General features: G+C 38.9%; 1 protein-coding gene across 1 annotated transcript in view; it reads right to left on the bottom strand.

Annotated features, from left to right (window-relative positions):
• The window catches only part of LOC149278656 (protein Jumonji-like), a 40628-nt gene extending 19656 nt beyond the window's left edge, over nucleotides 1–20972 (bottom strand). The window contains exons 1-4 of the mRNA XM_089501897.1: nucleotides 20843–20972; nucleotides 12844–12976; nucleotides 7989–8158; nucleotides 4184–4360 (exon numbers count right to left, since the gene is read on the bottom strand). Of these exons, the coding sequence (XP_089358023.1) occupies nucleotides 4184–4360; nucleotides 7989–8158; nucleotides 12844–12905 (409 nt within the window). The 5' untranslated portion in view covers nucleotides 12906–12976; nucleotides 20843–20972. The remainder of the gene's footprint in view (nucleotides 1–4183; nucleotides 4361–7988; nucleotides 8159–12843; nucleotides 12977–20842) is intronic.
• Between the last annotated feature and the right edge of the window lie 1348 nt (nucleotides 20973–22320).

The following is a 22320-nucleotide window of genomic DNA, read 5'->3' on the forward strand; positions in this document are numbered from 1 at the left end:
GTAAGGGAAAATGTTACCGTATTTGCTCGATTATAAGACGACCCCCCAAAATCTGAATATTAATTTATGAAAAAAAAAGAAGAAAAAGCCTGAACATAAGATGACCCTATAGGAAAAAAGTTTTACCAGTAAATGTTAATTCATGTAAACTATGTGAACAATTTTTTTTAATAAAAAAACCCTGATCTCTGACAGCCGGGGAAGGTCTGCGCGATGGACGCAGACAACCCCCGCTGCTAGCCACACCTCCTCCCGGCTGCAGCGCAAGTTGTGTATGCGAATCGCGTAGAGCTCTACACGCTGCCCGGACTAAGCACCGTGCACTCAGAAGTACCGGTAAGTTGGGGGGGCAGGAGGATCCAGGTCCCCTGCATCGCTGCGGGGGATCTGGATCTTAGTCTCATAGTCAGACCTCGTTGAGGTCTGATTACCGTATTTGCTCGATTATAAGACGAGGTTTTTTTCAGAGCAAATGCTCTGAAAAATACCCCTCGTCTTCTAATTGGGGTCGTCTTCTAATCAGACCTCAAATAGAGTCTGATTAGGAGACTAAGATCCAGATCCCCCGCACCGCTGCAGGGGACCTGGATCCTCCTGTCTCACCCCCCCCCCCCATCATACACACTTACCGGTGCTTCCTGCTGTATTGCCGGGGCAGCGGGTTGACGTCTACGCGATCCGCGTAGACAACGTCCGCTGCAGCCGGAAGGAGGTGTGGCTAGCAGCGGGGGTTGTCTGCGTCCGTCGCGTAGACCTTCCCCGACTGTCAGAGATCTCTGATCTCTGACAGCCGGGGAAAGTATACGCGACGGACGCATACAAACCCCCGCTGCCAACTCCACCTCCTTCCGGCTGCAGCAGAAGGCGACGTCAACCCGCTGCCCCGGCTGGAAGCACCGGTAAGAGAGGGCTGAGAGGGGAGAGAGGGGAGAGAGAGGAGAGGAGAGGGGAGGGGAGGGGGGGGGGGAGAGAGTGTGTGTGTGTGTGTTAGTTAAATGGGGGCATAGGGCATTTCTGGAGTGGCGTTAAGGGGGCATTTAATAGAGCACTCTGCCTCCTGAAATGCCTTATACCTCCCTATATGCCACTCTGCCCCATAATATGCCTTTTAACCCCCTAAATGCCAGAGTGGCATATAGGGGTATAAGGCATTTCTGGAGGCAGAGTGCTCTATACAATGCCTTTTAACTCCCTTAATGCCACTCTGCCTCCTGAAATGCCTTATACCTCCCTATATGCCACTCTGCCCCATAATATGCATTTTAACCCCCTAAATGCCAGAATGGGATATAGGGGTATAAGGCATTTCTGGAGGCAGAGTGGCATATAGGGGGTCAAAAGGCATATCATGGGCCACAGTGCCATATTGGTGTGGCAAGCCTGGGGGCAGATGTGCGTAACTGGGGGACAGGCTGGAAAATACAAGAAATAAAAACAAAAAAAATATTTTTCTCAATCATAGCTTTTATTAAAAAAAATAGTTTACATGAATTAACATTTACTGGTAAAACTTTTTTCCTTTAGGGTCGTCTTATATTCAGGCTTTTTCTTTTTTCCTAAGTTAATATTCAGATTTTGGGGGGTTGTCTTATAATCAGGGTCGTCTTATAATCGAGCAAATACGGTATAAGACGACCCCGATCATAAGACGAGGGGTATTTTTCAGAGCATTTGCTCTGGAAATAACCTTGTCTTATGATTGGAAACAGACAGAGGGGCACTTGATTCAAACTAAATTTGTTCACAACTATAACAAAGAGTACATTTTAATTAATTCAATTTAGTTAATAGTTAAATTCTGTGACAGTGACGGGTCTCCTTCAAGTTTCATCACAGTAAAATTCTTCTTTAGGACTAGTGGGTCACAGTGACAAAAGCACTCATTCTTTGAGAGAAATATTCACAAATAAACTGGCGTGGTGTGAGGTCCGCGGTTTGCTACCGAGCTCCTCCAGAGGGTTGAAAAGCATATTTTGAAATCTAAAACAAAAAAATTTGTGGCACGGCAGGAACCACAATCAGTCTTCACAATAATAAGAAAATGCTAAATTTAGACTATAGGAAACACATCTATCTAAAACACATTTTGGGATCTGGGTCATTTATTAAGGTTTGTTTTCGGACGTAATGCAGAGATCTCTTATGCACATAGCATTCCCTGAAATATAAGTATAAGTATAAGCAAACACAGCTTTCCTGCACACTACTGCCAAAAATGTCTTATTTATTTGTCAAGTAGTACAACTCTAAGCCTAGTCTGTAACAAGAAATGATATGGTTATTGTCACCTCTACTGCACAACTATGGCCTTCAGGCAAAAGCTGGACCTCTTAACCATTATCCCTAACCAGCTACTTCTTGTCCCCCCCCAGTATACTTAACTATGAAAAGTAGGTTTTTATAACATTAGCAGTTTTGACATATCTTGTTTAAAAAACATCTGGATTCACAAGATAAACCATTGTCTTCAGCAGCAGATTATTCAAAAAATGGTATTTCCAATTTCACGTAGCTGCCTTTGGACTGAATTCTGAATTTTTTTTTTTATTTTTTTTTTGGAATAAAAGCCAGCATATTCATTGTTCATTCTGTAAAATAAGAATGGTGTCTTTGAAAATAACACTGCCCCGTTGTGATGACTGTACCGCCAAGGTCTTGGATGATAATTTTAACGGTCTTAGTGCTAAAGATTGGGACATATTTAAAAGAAACACTCCAGCCATCATATATAGCATATCACAGCTGTCTGTCCCCTTTAAGTTCTTGGGGTGTCCCTCTTGCAAATGCATGGAGGATTCTGAAGAATCCAGCTACAGTGGATATAAAAAGTCTACACACCCCTGTTAAAATGGCAGGTTCTTGTGATGTTAAAGAATGAGACAAAGATAAATCACGTAACAACTTTTTCCCGGCTACCCGGAGCCTTCCCTTGCGGGAGTCGGCAAGGATTGCCCGCTGATGTCTGGTCACTCAAGAGCTGTAATTGTTGGCTAGAGAGCTACCACTAGCTTGCAATCTCCTTTTGGAAACCTACTCTCTAATACATTACCAGACATTATTGTGAACATAAGTCTGATACTGAGAATTCCGGGGAAGGCAGCATTTTACATATTGCTGGTTGAGCCATCTACATTTGTCCATCACACCAAACGTTATGATTTTCTGCCTCATTTATTGCCATATCCGACAGGCCAAAGAAACAAAGTGATATTTATATAGACAAGTTTGCACAGCAGAGTAAAGTTGCATTATGTGCTTGTCATATCATCTATGCGACAATGACAACATGCGCTAGAACTATTTTCGTCCACAGTGTGCTATCCTAGGCTTGACCCAGGGAAGTGCCTTAGCGGTCCCCTCTACAACCACAGTATATTTCATATAATATCTCAGCACTCTGGTTATGCTATGGGGACTGTACAGACTTGGCATAGTCTTCCATCATGTAAATGGGTTTATTGGTGAAATCAGGGCCCAGTTTTGCGGCAGAGGGGCTGTTGCCCTAGTCCAGAAGATGACACCGAATACAAACCTCACTCAAGGTAATATCATATACTGCCTTTAATAAAAGTTTATTAATAGGACAAAATGGCCTCCGACAAATACACCATATTAACACAAAATACTGAACTATTCAGATGACTAAATGGGGCTTCCAAAACAATTTTCTATCCACTCAAAGAAGTCTCAAAACAAATTGCAAATGCATTTAAGTTTTTCTAGACTCTGAAACCAAAATGGTTTTTCAATCTCTATACAATGTAGAGACTTTTAGACCACAAACCACTATCACTTGTACCCAGGCTGCTCTTAGCCAGAAACCAACCATAGTACATGAATTAAAGCAGGACAGAAATAGAAAGGGGGAAAAAGATGTACTGAGATCAAAACAGATATATATGCATAATGTTCTTTTCCTGTAAGATCACACATTCTTAACAACATGCACAGGAGGCAGATGTGCAGGACTCAATTACTAGTTTGCTGCCAAACACAACCCTAAGGGTCAGGTAAGGGGGGGAAATAACATACCTAAGTAAGCAAACTTATTGCCCCCAAATGATCACTGTACATTGTCACAGGGTGTTTATGACATACGGAATTTCCAATTTACTAAAACTTTTTACTATCTCTTGTACTTTCCCCAAAATTGAGAGACCATTGATAATATTGAAGCACTTACTATGTCCATTGGTAGCGTGTTTGTGCGTTTTCCTTTTCCTAGGTGTTGAATGGCAGGAGGATGAAGTGTTAGTGGTGAAGGTTTTTGCGTCCTCAAAATCTAAATCTTCTTCTTCGACATCTTCGTCATCTTGAGAACTTCCAAAATATACCATGCTGTTGGGTAACGCAGGAGACCCTGTATGAGGTACAAAACAGAATGTTAAATCTACATCTGGTGAAGAAACATCATGGCAGTATTGCATTTTTTCTGTTCTTTGTCATCTCCTTCGTTAATATGCACTATATAACATTTAATTTGATTTGTGAATATAAAAACCCACACACATATTAATATACACACACACACACACACACACACACACACACACACACACACACACAAACTGCTTTAGTGGAATTACCTTCCAACACAGGTGTTCTGTGTGAGGCATTTCTCCATGACTTTTTTGTCAAACAATGGTTAACATACATATACATATATAGGACATATATAGGAGGTGCAATGAGCTGATGACACAAGTACACGCAACATTGCGCAGACCATTATTGAAATTAGAAAATGTTTTTGTAAACTGCAATTCTTGCTGAAAGATGGACCTTTCTTTCCATACAGAGGCTTAAACTAACAGAATAGTAATAACCCGTAACAATATGAACACATGTTAATATGCATAACAAATGCAATTCATATCCCTGGGTGACCTTTCTAACCATTCTGCGGTGTGCCAGGAATCGTTCATGCAGGCACACAGAACACCCTAACTGAATACAGGTCTGCTTGTGAACGGCTTTTTGTGCTCAATCAATATTTCATTCATGCAAGACAGGGGTCATTTTTCATCCATTTTCTGTATGCCACACTGAGAATCCACGAAACGAACCGGAGCACCAAGACACCGTGCATTTAATATATAAAAGTGGTAAGCCAAATACACAGCTAGGGGAATTCGCCTTAAACGATATGTTTTACAGCTACAGCATAAGTAAATAAATAAATATGGTGTAAATCTGACAACTCTGCCCATTGCTCGTTAAAATAAGACTCATAAAAAAAAATGTTTTGTTTGACGCAAGTTCGATTTAATGACTTATGTTAGGGGAACATCCCCAGGCCAGTAGAGCGTATATACAAATTTCTGCATAACATTCATATCCCGCTCTTTTTACCATGATTAGACTGGCCATAGAGTGTAATATATTATATATATATATATATTTATATATATGCCGAAGCAGCACTTCACGCTATTTCCAGTGCAAGTTGGCAGAATGTGTCCAATGTTTGCTTTAGTGGAAACCAAGTGTTTCCATATGGAGGCATTTCAAACTGTGGCAGTTCAATACCCGGCACTGTCTAATTTGAGAAGTGGTTTCTGAAAAATACTGGAGTCTTCTTGAATGTTTAAAATTGGAATCTGGCTTGTTTGTTATTTTTCCTTTGGGTTGACAAAAAAAAATAATATACTTTGATCCTGTGGATACATCAGATAAATCAAGTAAATATTCCAAACACTGATTACTCTTAATTATTCTTCAATGTTTTTGTTCGGTAACACATCAATACGTTTCATGGAGGTGATTAAACATGTTCTCGAAAATTTTGTGTGGAAGAGGACAGATCTTCTACAAGGTCATATTACACGGGCTTACCTGATGTTACAATGATGATATAACACAATACATCAAAACATTCTAAAGTAAGTATACAGCAGGCACCCCAACTTCAATGTATTTCCTGTTAATACTGCAATATTCAGTATGCTGGCGTATGCTAAACGGCTGATCATATTGGTAGAAGAAAATAGGAAAACAAAAAAAATGACTGAATACATCAGAATTATAGAGGTTAAGTGGATACCAGAAGACAAAAACTTCTGCTATTCTTGGGATATAGCGTATTTGCTCGATTATAAGACGACCCCCCAAATCTTAATATTAATTAAGGAAAAAAAGAAAAAGCCTGAATATAAGACGACCCTATAGGAAAAAAGTTTTACCAGTAAATGTTAATTCATTTAAACTATTTTTTTTAATAAAAGCTATGATTGAGAAAAATATTTTGGTTTTATTTCCTTCTATTTTCCAACCTGCCCCCCCAGTTATGCACATCTGCCCCAGAAATGCCTTATACCCCCTATATGCCACTGTGCCCCATGATATGCCTTTTAACCCTCTAAATGCCACTGTGCCCCATGATATGCCTTTTAACCCTATATGCCACTCTGGCACTTAGAGGGTTAAAAGGCATATTATGAGGATGAGTGGCATATAGGGAGGTTTAAGGCATTTCAGGAGGCAGAGTGGCGTATAGAGGGTTAAAAAGGCATTTCTGGAGGCAGAGTGGCATTAAGGGGGTTAAAAGGCATTTCACAGAGCACCCTGCCTCCAGAAATGCCTTATGCCCCCCATTTAACACTCTCCCCCCCCCCCGCCCCACTTACCTGTACTTCTGAGTCTCCTGTCATGTAGCTGGGGCAGCGTGTAGACTCACGCTGCAGCCGGAAGGAGGTGTGGCTAGCAGCGGGGGTTGTCTGCGTGCATCGCGCAGACATTCCCCGGCTGTCAGAGATCAGAGTTCTCTGATCTTTGACAGCCGGGGAATGTCTGCGCGATGCACGCAGACAACCCCCGCCCGCTGCTAGCCATGCCTCCTTCCGGCTGCAGCGTGAGTCGACACGCTGCCCCAGCTACATGACAGCTGCACACCGGGGACTCTGAAGTACCGGTAAGTGGGGCGGGGGGGTTGAGACAGGAGGATCCAGATCCCCTGCAGCTGCGGGGGATCTGGATCTTAGTCGTCTCATAGTCAGACTTTGAGGTCTGATTATAAGACGACCCCGATTATAAAACGAGGGGTATTTTTCAGAGCATTTGCTCTGAAAAAAACCTTGTCTTATAATCGAGCAAATACGGTAAATGGTATAACCCTTTGCCAGTGTTAAATGTCTGGCTAAAGGTATTTATGGTTGTTGTAGTTCAATGACAGCTGGAGGTCAATAACCACAACAAATGCCAAAAGCTAGGGAAGACAGCAATGTTTTTGATTATAGGCTCCTTAGAATTTTTCCCCAAATGTTGTTTTATAATTCTATGTGTAAAGTTACATGAGTTCCAGAAGGAATTATTAGAAAGAGATCTGAGGTCCCAGAAGCTTATACAACTTTACAGCTTTTTCTCAAAACTCTAGCAATCTGTAAAACTCTGTAAACAGTTGACGCTATAAAAATCATAATTCGGTTTTCAATAAAAAAAACACAAAAAAGAAAAGCAAAATGTAATTCTGACCTTACTCCATTGACCAGGGTGAGCCAAGCGGGGGATAACCCCTAAGAGTTGTCACAAATCATGGTGGAAATATACACGGAAGTAGGGGGATCTTAAAATGCTGTAGCTGTTATTAGACAAAACTAGAATCACCCACAGTCATTCTGTATTAGCTTGTTTAGGCCAACTGTTACTAGAGTTTGAATGGTCAGAAGGAAAAAATATATTAAAAAAGCTGTTCTTTCTTGTCCGTTATAGAACACATCACCAAGGAAGTTAAATATTAGACTTTATGATTTCAAAACCCAGATTAAAAGCTACTGGCAGGTCATACAACTTTAAATTATGATGACCACGTCGACCATGTTTTCCAGGACACAAAGCATAATTAAAGGGTGGTTATAGCCTAGTTTAAAGAGGTCTGTCATACATGTCTGATCTCAGGATATGAGGCCACTTCACACAATGAACAATGGGGTCCACTGGCTTGGTCCTTAAACGGAGCGAGCACTATCAAACACGTAAAAAAATATGCTTACCTCGAAGACACAGAAAGGTGAGGAAATCTTCAGTCTTGGGCTTACGCTTGGTGAGGTCAGATATCTGAGTAACTGGAGGTGGTAGCAACGGCTCCACAATTTTAATGGGGGTTGTGCTGGGACTGTTTGGCTGGGATTGGGCAAATTTCCTTTGTGCTTGGAGCCTTGGCCTGCAAAACAATAAAAGCATAATATAATAAAGAACAAAAGGTAGCATTTCACCAGTTCTGTACCGCACACACGCACACACTACTCAATCAGTCACACATGGCTTCAAACCAAAGAGGCTTTTATCTAAATCTACATCTCTCTCTATATATATTATATATATATATATATATATATATATATATATATATAAACAGAGATCTAACAAGAGTATTGTATAGAATTAATTATTGGTAGGAACAGAGAAACACATTATCAGTTTTATATATCGCACCATAGAATGCAAATGCTTGAAATAAAATCCACACGCAGAATGCTATGCCAAGAAACAAAGTACAAAGTGCATACAAAACACATTGTATCTGCACAAGAAACTGCACTTAAAGAAATCTTTAACTGTCAAAAGATCCCAAGCGAATGCTTCAAGTTCCCTGCAGTTGCTACCTTACATTAAGCAGGCACTAGTCATTCGGATGACAACATTACCATACTGACTGACATATACAAGAAACAGATGTCACCTAAGCACCTGGATCTGTAATGTATGGAGACAATGTCCAGGCAATAAGGACTTTAAAATAAATCAACCTTACTTGTACTGAAACAAACTTGCACTGATAAATAAAGAATAACAGTGGGATCTTTTATGGGATTTCCCCTATCGTTTATGTCTGCTTATTCCCGTTCATATTGTATGTTAATGTGGCACACTTCTGGTACATTAGTCATACAAATCTGCAAACGACATTACATATATTTATTTATTCAACTTAAACGCAAAAAGATTTGAATAAGAAAATTAGAAACATTTTTGCGTAGATCTAAGAACCTCTATATTGGCAAATAATAAGGAAATAAAAACGATGCATTTTTAAATGTTCATAAAAGTTCTAACTCCTTAGAGTTATAAAGTGTTGTAGAGCTGTTCAACTAAAACAGAAGACATCTTTTGTATATATGTTAAAAACCTAAAACTTTAAGTGCAGTATATGGCATTGCTCCTGGGACTTTGAGTAGCGTTTGTGGGATTATAACTTCCAAGTTACTGGCCCAAAATTCTGAATTTGAGGTTATACGTTTACACTGTCTATAACTAATTAATGGTTCATGGTAACCAATTATCGCTGTACCATAAATCAAGGGATCAGGTACCCCGTGGCTGCTTTAAGCCTAAATAATTTCCCAGTATTAACATACTTGAATGCCTTGAACGTTTATAGCTACACACTTTGGAGTTGACTATTGGGCCTGTTTTAAAAAAAAAAATACTAAGTCTGTTGCAAATAATAAATCTGGTTCATTGAGCTCTGGTTTCTGCCAGCATATAAAGAAATTGTCTAGTTAATAATAAGCTGGCGGAGGACATAATAACCCCACAGATGTGCAGTGAAAGAGGGAGGATTCACCAGCAGGTTTCTTGCACCTGTACAGTCTCTAGAGGGGGCTCAAGCGAAGCCCCTTGCACAAAACGGCCTCTGTACTAATTAAACAGCAAGCCCTCTGTGCGTACTTCAGTTGAGCGATACAACAGCATGCGAAGAAACAGACCCAAAAATAAAGGCTCACTAGAGAAGTCACCTAATGGCAGCTAAGACTTTTAAGCCCATCTGAGGTTATGTCCTTAAATCTTAGTCTGATACATACAGAACGTGACAGCAATAAATAGATTTTTGAAAGGCATCAAACACGAATCTTTTCCAGCCCTGCAGTCAGAGCATTATAACGGTGTCGGATGGAAGATGAATAGACTTTCTTGTACTGAACAAAATAAATGAGAGCCTTTAGTGAGTGTCCACTCTCAGAAATCTAGTTCTCTACAAAAATGTAGAGTATAACATTAAGTGACCTCCCCCACACACACTCCTTAAGGACAATGGGCAGTCCCTAAGCCCATTGAAAACAATGCGTTTTAAGCCCGTACATGTACAGGCCTTTGTCATTAAGGGGTTAAATCAATCTGTGCATCAATTTTGCCATTTGTAACAATGGTCACTTTATTAGTTGTCAAACTATCTATATCTATATATATCTTATGAAAATAAAATTAGTTTGCAGGTCCTTCTAAAAAAGAAAGTATATCAGAGATGAAGTTCCAAGTTGGTGAAATGGCGCACCACTTCTGCTATGTAAGCAGTAGCGAAGTACAGATAAAGACATACACAAGTTTCAACACATAATGAATTTTATTGTGAACTGCAAGATTCAGCATTTTTTCTTTTTTTTTTTTTTGCATACAGAAGATAATCCAATACTCCTTGTACAACTTTAACACCTATTAGCTTTGGCAGAGACTGTCAAGACACAGGCATGGCATTTTTCCCCAAACAGCTTGGGGTCCCCAGATAGATTTCAGGCAAGAAATTAATATTTACTTCTAACCGGCCATTTCAGTTACATCCAACTAGAAAAGCAAATCCCGTGCCAGGGTCTACACATGTAGGTCTCAACTACTGCATCAATTGCTCCATTTATTCAGAGACAGCGATGAAAATGTAGTCAACAATTATTTTCACACGTTACTCGGGTACCTATAAGAACAGTTCTGTGGGGTACTGGGGAAAAGTTTCATTATTCAAATTATTTGTATTGTCTTTTTTTCCAGGGTGGATATAGGTGCACAATCCCATATTAGACATGCTTTCTTTCACAGAAGGGTGATAGCGAGTAATAATTATTCATACATCAATCAGGTAGATACCTTTGGGTTAATGTAATGATATAAATAAAAAATTAGTACTGAAATTACAGTATGTTAGCAATTCTAAGTTTGTATATACAGATAAGACATATAGGGAAACCAAAAAAAAATTATTCTACTATATTTTTGTTATAGAAGCATTCTGAGATGACTAAGAGAAATGACTACCAAACAATTTGAAAGATGTTAATTATCCAGAAGTATATAATATATATGTCCCTCTATAAAGAGCCAGCTGTAACATTTTTTTTACGAGTATAGTTTTCTGGCTCCTCTAATGCCCATTAATGAATGCTTTAACATGAGTGCCAATTTTTAGCTTGCCAGAAAGGGGGGGACTTTATGATCAATTAGTTATTGTAATATTAATCGCACATAATTATTACCATATATAACGGTTTTGGTTTATTTTATTATGCATGTTCCAATTCCCTACATAACTGCAAAACCTAGGGCATTTAGAAGCATTATGCATAAGGGACGATAAAATGTTTTTGTTGCTTAATGCAAGATCTAGGAGCGTGATCTTCGTACCACAACAACAGCGGAAAAACAGATACGCAAGTCTCTGTGTTTAAGGACGACAGAGTTTGGTCACGCAAGTCAAAATATAAGTGTGGGAACCACAAATTATTTGTGAAATACAAAGCTAGAGAGGTTAAAAAAAAAAAAAGAGGTCCTTTTTGAATATAAAAAGATACACAGCACAGCAAGCCTAATGAATGCGTGTTTTGATGGGAGAACTGACAAATTAATGTAATGAGTTCGGAGTCAATTGAACCCACTAGCAAAAGCGGACTCCTCTTGATAAAACGTACTGGCAAATGATCAGGAGCTTACAAGTTCCGCTAATGTGAGAAAATCAGTAAGTGCCAGAAAAAGCAAGGATTTAAACTAATAAAAAGCCTTTGGTAAGGCATGCAAACACAAATCCTTCTAGTATTCAACCTTTGAAGCCATTCATTTTCAGTGTTGGAGAAAACAAAGTCCTGCCTCAATCTTTATCATGTACACTAAGGCTGGAGTATTCCTGGGAAAGCAACGGCTTTGTATAAAAATATTTTCAGATCTTAAGAAATTCAATGATTATCGATGTCTTCGCCCACAGTAGAGACATTGCGCTTACAGGAACAAAAACCATTATAAAGTGACAGCCCCTTTTGCACATTTTTAAACAGCCCCCTCCAATGCTGAGCTTGTCTGTCAGTGTGCCATAGGGGTGCCAACAGGATTTAATCCCGAAATTTCGCCACTAGAACCCACTGAGACCATGTCAATAACAAATGATTCATTTGTTTTTTGTGAGCAAAATGTTTGGGCGGCAGAGAGTGGGGCAGTGAAGCCCACAATCTATTAACACGTCCCCAAAAGAAATATTAATAACATCATAGAACGCATGATCCTTGAATACTACATTCAGAAATTACACTTAGTAGGCGACTATGTAAAGTAATACAATGGGGTTAGACTACATAAAGATTTCATTCTTTTTCAATAGACTATTTCCAATATATATTTTTGTTTAAAAAAAAAAAAAAAAAGGCAAAATGTGTCTTCTACTCTACATGTTGCAGCTTTAAGGAAAAAAAAATGATTAGTTGCTGGATAATTCTGACATAACATAACTAAATTGAATGTATAATATTTAATACTATTTAATTATAACCCATCGTCAAATGGTGGAAGCCAGATGTTCTAATAGAGGTTTCATAAAAACCATGACTTTCCAGTAACTAACGAAATCCTGTATTAAGTCACCTATATCCGAGTATATCAGCTGTAATAAATTAAGGAACAAAATGAATGCCCTAACCCTAGTAACGAAAAAAGATTAAGCCATTTTCACAAAGGTCCTGTGTGCACAATGAATGCACAGTGTAAAGCCAGATATTATCTACTCATTTTATGAGATAATGGCAGATTATGAATTCCCAATGCGGTTTTATACAAATAAAACATTTTTTCTGCAACTTTTAGGAAACTGCTCACCTTTTCCTCACGGGCCCATCTTCAGAGTCAGAGGACGTCACGCTGTTGGTGTTTGAAGACATTTGTGAGGTGTCATCCTTCTCAGTTTCAGATGACTGTACTGATCCTTTAGACTGTCCTTTCAGGAGCAGACCTGTGTAAACAGCACAATCGTCACCATATCTGTTTTCCACAGATGCCACTGAGATATAAATGGTAGTTCGTGTTACTATTGATGTGTGCAGCACAGCATCTTTCAGATACACGATTCACTGCAGAGGTGACCATGCTAATATAATCTGGCCTCTGAGAGCCCCAATTTATCTGAAGGGATGTAGCAGTGCATGATTTACATGGAGAAGAGACAAGAAAAGGGACAAAAGTGTCTGAAAATAAAACCGTATTTTTCTAAAACGGCTCTTCAGCTACAAAAATGATTGACATTAAAAGGGCACCACAATGACATATAGGTTCTGTGATTATACTTTTATTCCCATGCAAAGTGTATGATCTGTTCTGTAAGCTAAATGTAAATAGACTGTTCAAGGTGGAGTCTTCAGGTCTATGCAATACCATAATCATTATTTTACAGGAAAATGAACAGCTGCTCTTAGTTAGCACACACAACTTCAACTGTACTTTTGCTTCCTATGTTATTATTTAAAAGCAGTGTATAGGGGTGAGTGGGAAGTCTTGGCATCATGTGAAGTGGAGTTACAGCTGCAACGAGGCATTGTGCATCTCTACAGTATTTCCTGCTGGGAACAAACTCCACCATCCACGAACTCCACAACCTCCATCCGGGTCACTGATGCTAAAACTATGCATGTACAGCTAAAAACACAAAGAGAACAAAATGCAATACTGCCTCTTTAAAAATATGGTGGCTCATGACTGGAGTCCCTGCCGAACCAAAGCCACATTAAAAAAATGTACATTGCGTGTGCACCAGCACAGACAAAAGCAAGGTCTAACTCCTAATATCAGTAGCCTATGTTCCATATTTCCAGAGGTATACACGTATCTCTTCTTCTGACTCCTTTAAAAAATACATGTGCTTATACAAGGAGAAACAAAAAAATCTGCACTGACGGTGGGTAACTGAGGACCAAGAATGCGGAACTTTGTGGTAGTGGGTTATGTCTAGAAAATAAACGGCATTTGCCAGTTTCCTATAACGGAATGTATATAATTCCACTTAAGTGTGTCCTCGGGAATGATAGGAAACATGACAGGAGGGGGTAAAAGGAGATTTGAGCAATAAGAATGTGACATGTAGTCGATGGGTACGTAGTAGATGCCTGCTACCTGTACATTTGTAATAATTGGGGAATGTGATCACCCCAAAGTTATTAACTTACAAGGTACCATAACAAAATCTGCTATTTTAAAATACCAGGCAATAGTGGGTTGTCAAACTTTACAACCTAACTCATTAAGAAGGATACACAATCCCCCGGGTGATCTCCTAGAGACAAAGGAATCTGAGGGTAGCACATTGAATTTCCTGCAATATCGTTTTCACATGTAACAAGTTACAAGGTTACAAAGAATGTAACATCTGGAAATTCCCACAGATTATTTTACTTTTGTATAATGTACATTTTCGGTGGGCAATCCTTGTTTATTGTTATACTGTCTTTTACATATTTTGTACGTCTTCTTTTACTATTGTTTGTGTAAGCACTGTGTTTGTTACTCAGATTAAATATAAATGAACCCGTTCTGTCTACCATTTGATCATATTTTTCTTATTTGGACAGGTAGTGCCCTTGCGGTCCGTGACAGCTGTATTCTAAAATAAGGTGCTAATATTTGGCTCCAAACTTACTAAAAAGGAACACCGATGCAAAATGACATGAGGTTGTAAGGGACATAAGACTGCTAAATAATAAAACCATATTAAAATAAAGACACACACACTGAAATTTGGATGAATCAGGCCGTGGCTTTTATTTAGTTTCACCAGTATAACAAAACCCATATACTGTAACTCACTCTGTAACCATAAATATAAATAAACACAAGCCCTTGGCATAAGCCCCAGAGCACCATATAAACCTTTAACCTTGCCAACCGCCCTGAAAGCCAGCCAGCATACCAATAATTACAGTTCACCCAGAGGGCAACTTTACCCCGATAAAAGCCATGACAATAAATAAACATAAGGGTGGGTGGGAGGGAGCAACTTCATCAGCTCTTCCATGCTGACTCTTCGGTTCACCACTTCGCTACCGCTCACCAGACTCTTACGGTCAGTGCAGATAATCGCTCAGTGGATCGCCAGGTAAGTGACCGCTCCCCTCAGAGTGCACCTATTTATAGGTGCAATTCCCGCCCTTTAGCGCGGCGCGAGGCACCCGCGCGGACACTAAAAGGCAGCACGAGCCACTCAAAAAGAGCGGCAACGCGCTAGCGCAGGCGCAAATGCAATTAAAGTTATATAACCTATTTTTATTTTTTTTTTATATAACCCATAACCTGACCTTTCTGTGACCTATCTGACCTGCCCTACACTATGTAACCCATATCCCTGTCCCCACAACCTCATGTCAGCCTGCCCTATTTGATCAGGCTTTATCATTACATTTATTTATAAAGCGCCGGCAGATTCCGCAGCGCTGTTACAGTCAGAAGAACAATTTAGAATCACACACAATAAACTGGTACAAAGGAGAAAAGGGCCCTGGCTCTTGCAAGCTTACAATCTAGTTGATTCTTAATGTGGATCACTATTGAATCATATAGTGCTGATTGCATCACATTTAGCAATTGCCACCAGAATGTCCTATAGGACAATGTTTGTGTGTCAATTTCTGGCTCACTGAAGAGTCATGAAGCAAGATATGAACTGCAGTTTTTAGTAAGGATGAAGCAGAGGAGAGTAATAATAATAAATAATAATAAAAACACCTTGTCTCTAAAGCACTCTTTTCTTGTTTAAATTCTGTTTTAAGAAATCTATAGGACCCTTTGATAAAAAACTAGGACACAATCATACTGCATAATGCAAGTAAAATATATGAGCCCATGACTTTATCAATAACTTTTAACTTACATACAATCATGCCTTAATTGATCGCTACCCTTCTCGATATTAGGGATGGACTGGCCCTACCAGGCAATCTTGAATTATTCGTGTACACAGCTGCTAATGAAGATGCAGGAGCAAAATAGATTTGCAGCCACGAATATATTTACCCCCAATGCATGCATGCCATTCAGCGCAACACCAACATCGTATCTCATGCGGAACTGACTGGCAGTGGGACCACAGCGGTAAAAGCAAGGCTGCTTGCACAGTGTGCGAGTGCCAGAGATATAAACTGCAGGCACATGGCATGCAGGGAGAGCAGCTTTAAAGAATGTATGAGAATGTATGATAGCATAAATACGTACGTACATATGTATACATATGTGAGCATGGATGTGTAAGTATGTGTCAGCAAGGATGTGTAAGTGCTTGGGGGCAAAGATGGCACAAGCATGCTGTTTGAGGGTACTGACAAAGTGGGGGCAAAGATGGCACAGACAAATGATTGGGGGTAAAGATGGCACAGACAAGCCATGTTAAATTGTATGAGTAAATGAAAATTATTGTTGAGTATTGTATTTATATGAAGGGGGGCAATGTGCTAAGGGAAGAGTATAAAGATGGAGAAATAAAGGATGGGTATGGAGATAAGTTATGTATGAAGATGGAGGGGGGTAATTGTGGTGCAACATGGGGTAATAACGGCAGGGGATGGAAATGATAATGGAGAATAATATGATTATGGGGTAAGAATACGGTGGTCCGTGTGTAATGATTGTTAAGTATTGGAATGAATGATGGGCATATGATGATGGCCAGGGACAACTCTACACTAACACATACATGCCACCACTCTAAAACAATATACATATACCCACTAACACTTTACATATACACACACCACTCTCTTACAACAAATGCATACAATTACACATACATACACAGCGACTCTAACACCATACACTTACATATACATACAAATCAAACACTTAAACACACAGACTCTCCAACACCATAAACCTAAACATACATGCACATACAATCTAAAACCACACTTAAACACACAGCCATTCTAACAATTTATATTTAACGATATCTACATAAACACATTCACACTCCGATAATCTATGCAGCTCACACACGTACCCCTCCCTTAGCCTCCCAGCTACAGGTTTTTATTTATAAAACTGTAAAAGAAATGTCTCTGTTTTAAATAACTTTTTTTGTAATTTATTATAAAAAGTTTATTTTCACACTTACGGTGTTTTTTCCGCATTATACAAACTATATCAGCGCTCTTTCAGTTGGTTCCAGCCTTTTACATGATGTAATTGGCCACAGAGATATTATGAGCTCTGTGTTTTCATGTGTATCTTACGTAAGACTAGTGTGTTCCCCCCCCCCCCCAAATAACAGTGATAGACCTGTCAGGTGCAGCGTGCCCAAAAATGGCACCTTGAAATATTGGGCTGGTATTTAATTATTTTTAGGGCTGGTTTTAAATTCCCAGTCTGACCTTGCTAGACACACATGTCTTTTCTAACACAGTGAGGGACTTTAAACAAGCATGGGATAGACAAAGCTTTCCTCACTATAGGACCTGGCCAGACTTACCTTACCTTACCTCTCAAGAACCATTTGGCCCATCTAGTCTGCCTATTTTTCTTAACAGCCATAAAATTCTGTTTCTATGTTCAAGAGACCGCAAATTAGACGGGCATTTCTACTTATTGACTACACTATGAGCTGCCAAAGCTGGCGATTCTGTAAAATTAACTGCACAAACCATGGTTAATGTGGGTAGACTTTTGAAAGTCTTATTACCAATTAAAGGATAGTGATGTGTATTTAAAACTTTCCAGCAAATTTATATATTAGTTAATATATCATACAGAGTAGAGGAGATGCAGCACAAGCATATAAGCTTTACTATTGTTGTAGAAAACCTTAAAATATATTGTGTGAGAGGTGTCTTCAGGTGACAAGGCAATGAATCCTGCCAAGAGCTGCTCTTTTGGACGATAACCAGAAACTGCTAAATTCTGATGCATTTAGCTAGGAGATAACTGCCAGCACCATGAGCTGTCAGTGTGTCTTTATGTGCATTTGCTACATATTTTTGTCCTTTTAACGGTGCTTCGGTACATCTCTCTGTTCTCTCACTGTCTGCCTGTTGTTCTACTAGAAAATATCTAATTATATTCTACGTTTCTCTTGAGAACTCAGTAACTGTTATGTCATCATCAAAAATATTTAAAACATTCTAGTGCCATGTTAATATATCATGTGACTTGTAAAATTAGAAAAGAAAACTTGAATTCTGTAGAACGAGAGAAAAATAAAAGGTTTATCATTGGCATGCTTCAACACGGCGGCCAATAAGCAATATAAAAAGGGCTGAAAGCAATTTGCCTTAGCCTAAGCCTGTTGCAGCCAACCTGCATGGGACTTTGGTTCTACCCACTATCAGTGGTGAGATGACAAGTTCACAGACACATAGAAACGGAATGATCATTATAAAAAGATGTCTGTAAAAAATATTTTTGCCTTTTATAATATAAACCAAGGATTTTTTTTTTCTCTCTTCCTGGTTTTAATAGGGCAGTAAAATCAGAGATAATAGTCCCTTTAGGGACTGGCTGCTTATGTTGAATGAAGCACCTAATGATATTTATGTTACACAAACATTATCGAAAGGGCGATTTGGCAAATACATTCTAATTTGAAATGCCGACATTGAGTCTACAAGAATGAATTTAGTATTAACAGAATAGAAGCCATGTACTTTATTACGGGCAATATTTGATAAGATGGCAGAACACATTGCTATCAATGCAATATAACTTAAAACTCAGTACTCCAAGATATCATATCATATAATCACAAATGAAACATGCATAAAATAAAAGGTCTCTACTATATGTATAGTTTAAATATGCTTTTAGGGTTTTTTTTGGTGGTACAAACATACACATACAGTAAAATGTAGGGTCAAGTAAGACCTCAGACATGCCTTATTCAGATGTAAAGTGTTAAAATCCCTAGACTTCATTATAAATATAGGGCTGTCATGCCAGACCTCTGGCAAGCCAAGGGTTAGACCCTGTATGTATATTTTCTGTAGTCTTTGATCCATTGGCAAACAGGATATTCTTTGATCATATGTCCTTAAAGTGCTAACCCCAGGCCTGGGTCATAAATCGAATGAGTAGATAACCATCAGCTGGGCTTAAGGTGTTATAAAATGCACTGGAACATCTGCTCTGTGGTGGGTTATCCAGGGGACAGCAACATAATATCAAATACAGAGAATGTGTATGTATTGTGAGAAGGTTCAGTATGAATATATATTTACAATATGCGGGTTTCATACTTTTGGTGGCTACCCAACATGCCCAGAGAGATGTGTTCCTGTCAGAAGTTATGAGAATGGGTACTTTGGAGGTAGTTAAACCCAGCATATTCGATGTCCAGATGTTCACAAAAATATGTGATTATGACAAAATTACGGAGGTGTGCTGTAAATTTCATGTCTGGTGAAGCCTTCTGTATTCTCATGTAGAAAAGTCACAAGTGTCCCTAACAGGTCTGATTTAACAGGCCATAAACTGCCAGGCCAAACCTTTGTAACCTTTATTTCCCGTATGTCCTTTATTCCTATATTTTTGTACACAGAGCCGTAAAACCTTTTTTCCCATGTTCTTTTTTCTAATGTTCAATTAATCAGCTCTGGGCTTTGTTCTCTAATACGAGCTCACTACTCTTAATAATCCTCAGGACTAAAGATTACAAGATGCACTTTTAATTCAAGGGGGTGACATATAACATTATTTTAGAAAGGGGTTCTGATTAAGATCATTTATCCCAGCTCCTGCAAAGTTCAGAAACAGTAGAACGTGTCTGTACTTTGTTATAGTAGCCAAGGGGGTCGTTTGTGGCTCCACTTTGTAAGGCTGCCTCTCCCACAAGCGCTCCATAAATCTGTATATGTAAATATTACCAGAGCCTCTGATATAATGCATACATTCCACTGTGCTTAAATGGTAATATGTGTTGGCAGAGGCTTCCCTTGATTTATAGCTTGCAGGCTTGGTTAGCAATACTCAGCCAAGGATGAGGACAAACAGCTTAGGCCGATGTACTCATCTTCTGCTACAGCCAGAGTACAAGGGTATTTAAGGTCACTGGCAGATTTCGCATGCTAAAATAGGTAGGGCCATCTGTTAGGCCTGAAACTGAGAACATGGGTTAACACTTTATTAAATGTGTATTTGCTTTCAAATAAGAACTGGAATTTATTATATATTAAATTGCACACACATTTATTTTTAATTGTTAATGACTGTACCAGGGGGAAAAAAATCTCACCTGTGTAATGTGTCGTACATATCTTCCTGCCAAACAAGACATAATAAGTAAACTAAAAGCCACTGTGAGCAGGAAACACAAAAAAGTAAATTACCGGCCTTTATGGCTTTTATCTACAGCAGAAAACACACACACACACACATATATACATATATGTGTGTGTGTTTTCTGCTGTAGATAAACATTCATGCATGCCTGCATACGCACGCACGCACACACACTGCTCCTTTACGGAATGCAAAGCACCTGAGTTTATAAAATACGTAAAAGATGCAAGTGCATTCTGGATGGCATGTTTATAATGACATTTATCCCCCAATAGTAGGCAAAGCCTTCCTTCATAATGGCTCAACCGATTACCTGCATACTAGGGAACTCCCCGGGGTTTCATCTGCATATTAGAAATAATCAGATTTTTTTTATGAGGTTAAGTGTGAAGAAGCGTAAATGTGGATCTAAAATTTCTGACGAGGTGTCCAAAATAGTCATTGTTCCATATTACACACACTTCATGGACAGTTTTGGACACAAAAATGTGAAAATAATCAAGTCCTTAGATGAAGAAATTAGTGTTTTAAACTTTTAATAGGAGAAAAATGTACGTTATCGAGCACTCACCATTTGGAGTTTTGAAGCTGCCGTTAATGCAGTCATCACTTTGTCTCTTTTGCGCAGTCTTGAACTCTTTGAGAGATAGGTAAAGCACCTTTCGCACCACCCTTTCTTCTGACCAGGGAATACCGTCACTGTCATCCTAGTGGAGGATAAAAGGAAAAGATGGGATCAGACTACATAGTCCGAATTGTTCTTATCTACCATCAAATACGGTTTCAGACCAATACTTTTGCTTTCTAATCAGTGAACATTAAACAAAGCCTCTAGACATGAACTAATGTAGAAGAGAGCTCCTCACGGTAACTCAAATCGCTAACAGGAAGACCATTGCTTACAGATGCAAAGTGATCAGCTAACTAGATCAAAACAACCATGCTGTTTAATGTCATACTTGCATGGGCTCAACAAATATTTGGATAAAAAGACAGTTGTAACACTTTTTAGAACTAATATTTTTCTAATTTATGATTTTATAATACCCATAGCTGCACCAACTTTTTTAAGGCACCGCTTGACTCATGTTCCAGTCCTAGGGACCGCTTAGAGTTAAACAGGAATACATATTTTAGCTATACAATCCTATTTGCAAGAAATGCTATACTGTAGCATGAAAGAATTCAGCATATGCACATATACAGCTACATTGTGAATAAAAGTTATATACTGTAGTCAGTTAACCCCATGAGCTAGCCCGCTCGCACCGCAGTGGCAGCGTTCCAAACGTTATATCTTCACTTGTCAAGCACCTCCTGACTGTACAGTTATCACAAACAGCTAAATTAAATCTGAAAAAATATATTCGCAATTAGGAAATTGGAAATAATCCAATTAGTATTCATGGAGTCCTGGGAAAATCTTCCCGCATGGTGAGCCCTTATTGACTTCCATAAAACCGCTGCCAAGGACACAGACGCTATTCTGAGAATCCGCTTTTGCAACAACACTAAAGGTTTCAACATGGCGTTAGCAATGTTATCAGTAGTAATGGGCTTACAGCATACCAATAGTATTATTTATTCATAAAGCACAGACACACCACAAAGGGTTGTACAATGTCATGGGTTAGCCATTATATTAAAAAATAAATTGAAAAAAAAGTATCACCATAGGGCCTTCCTCACAAGAGCTTTCAGAAGAACATGTAAGTTTCTTACTATTTCATGCATCTACACTACATCTACACTGCCCAAAGCACTACTTCCCAGCAGTTTAATATGTAGCATCACATATTAAAGAATCACTGGCTAATGATATAAAAAAGAACATATATATATAAATTATTCAAGGGGGAAAAAAAACCAACTCAAAATACATCATAAAGTTTGACAACATGTCTGCGGAATTAGGAATATTTTGTAAAGACACTGATCTGCCTGTAAACAAGCCCCAAAGTGCAATGCATGGAATTTCAAAAGTGCTTGAGAACCCCAATATTGGTCCTAAATCCTTCACAGATCATGTGAATTTCTACGCTATGAATA

Source organism: Sceloporus occidentalis, unplaced genomic scaffold (assembly GCF_023333645.1).
Source record: "Sceloporus occidentalis isolate IW3139 unplaced genomic scaffold, rSceOcc1.0.p SCAF_186, whole genome shotgun sequence".
Classification (NCBI taxonomy): Eukaryota; Metazoa; Chordata; class Lepidosauria; order Squamata; family Phrynosomatidae; genus Sceloporus; species Sceloporus occidentalis.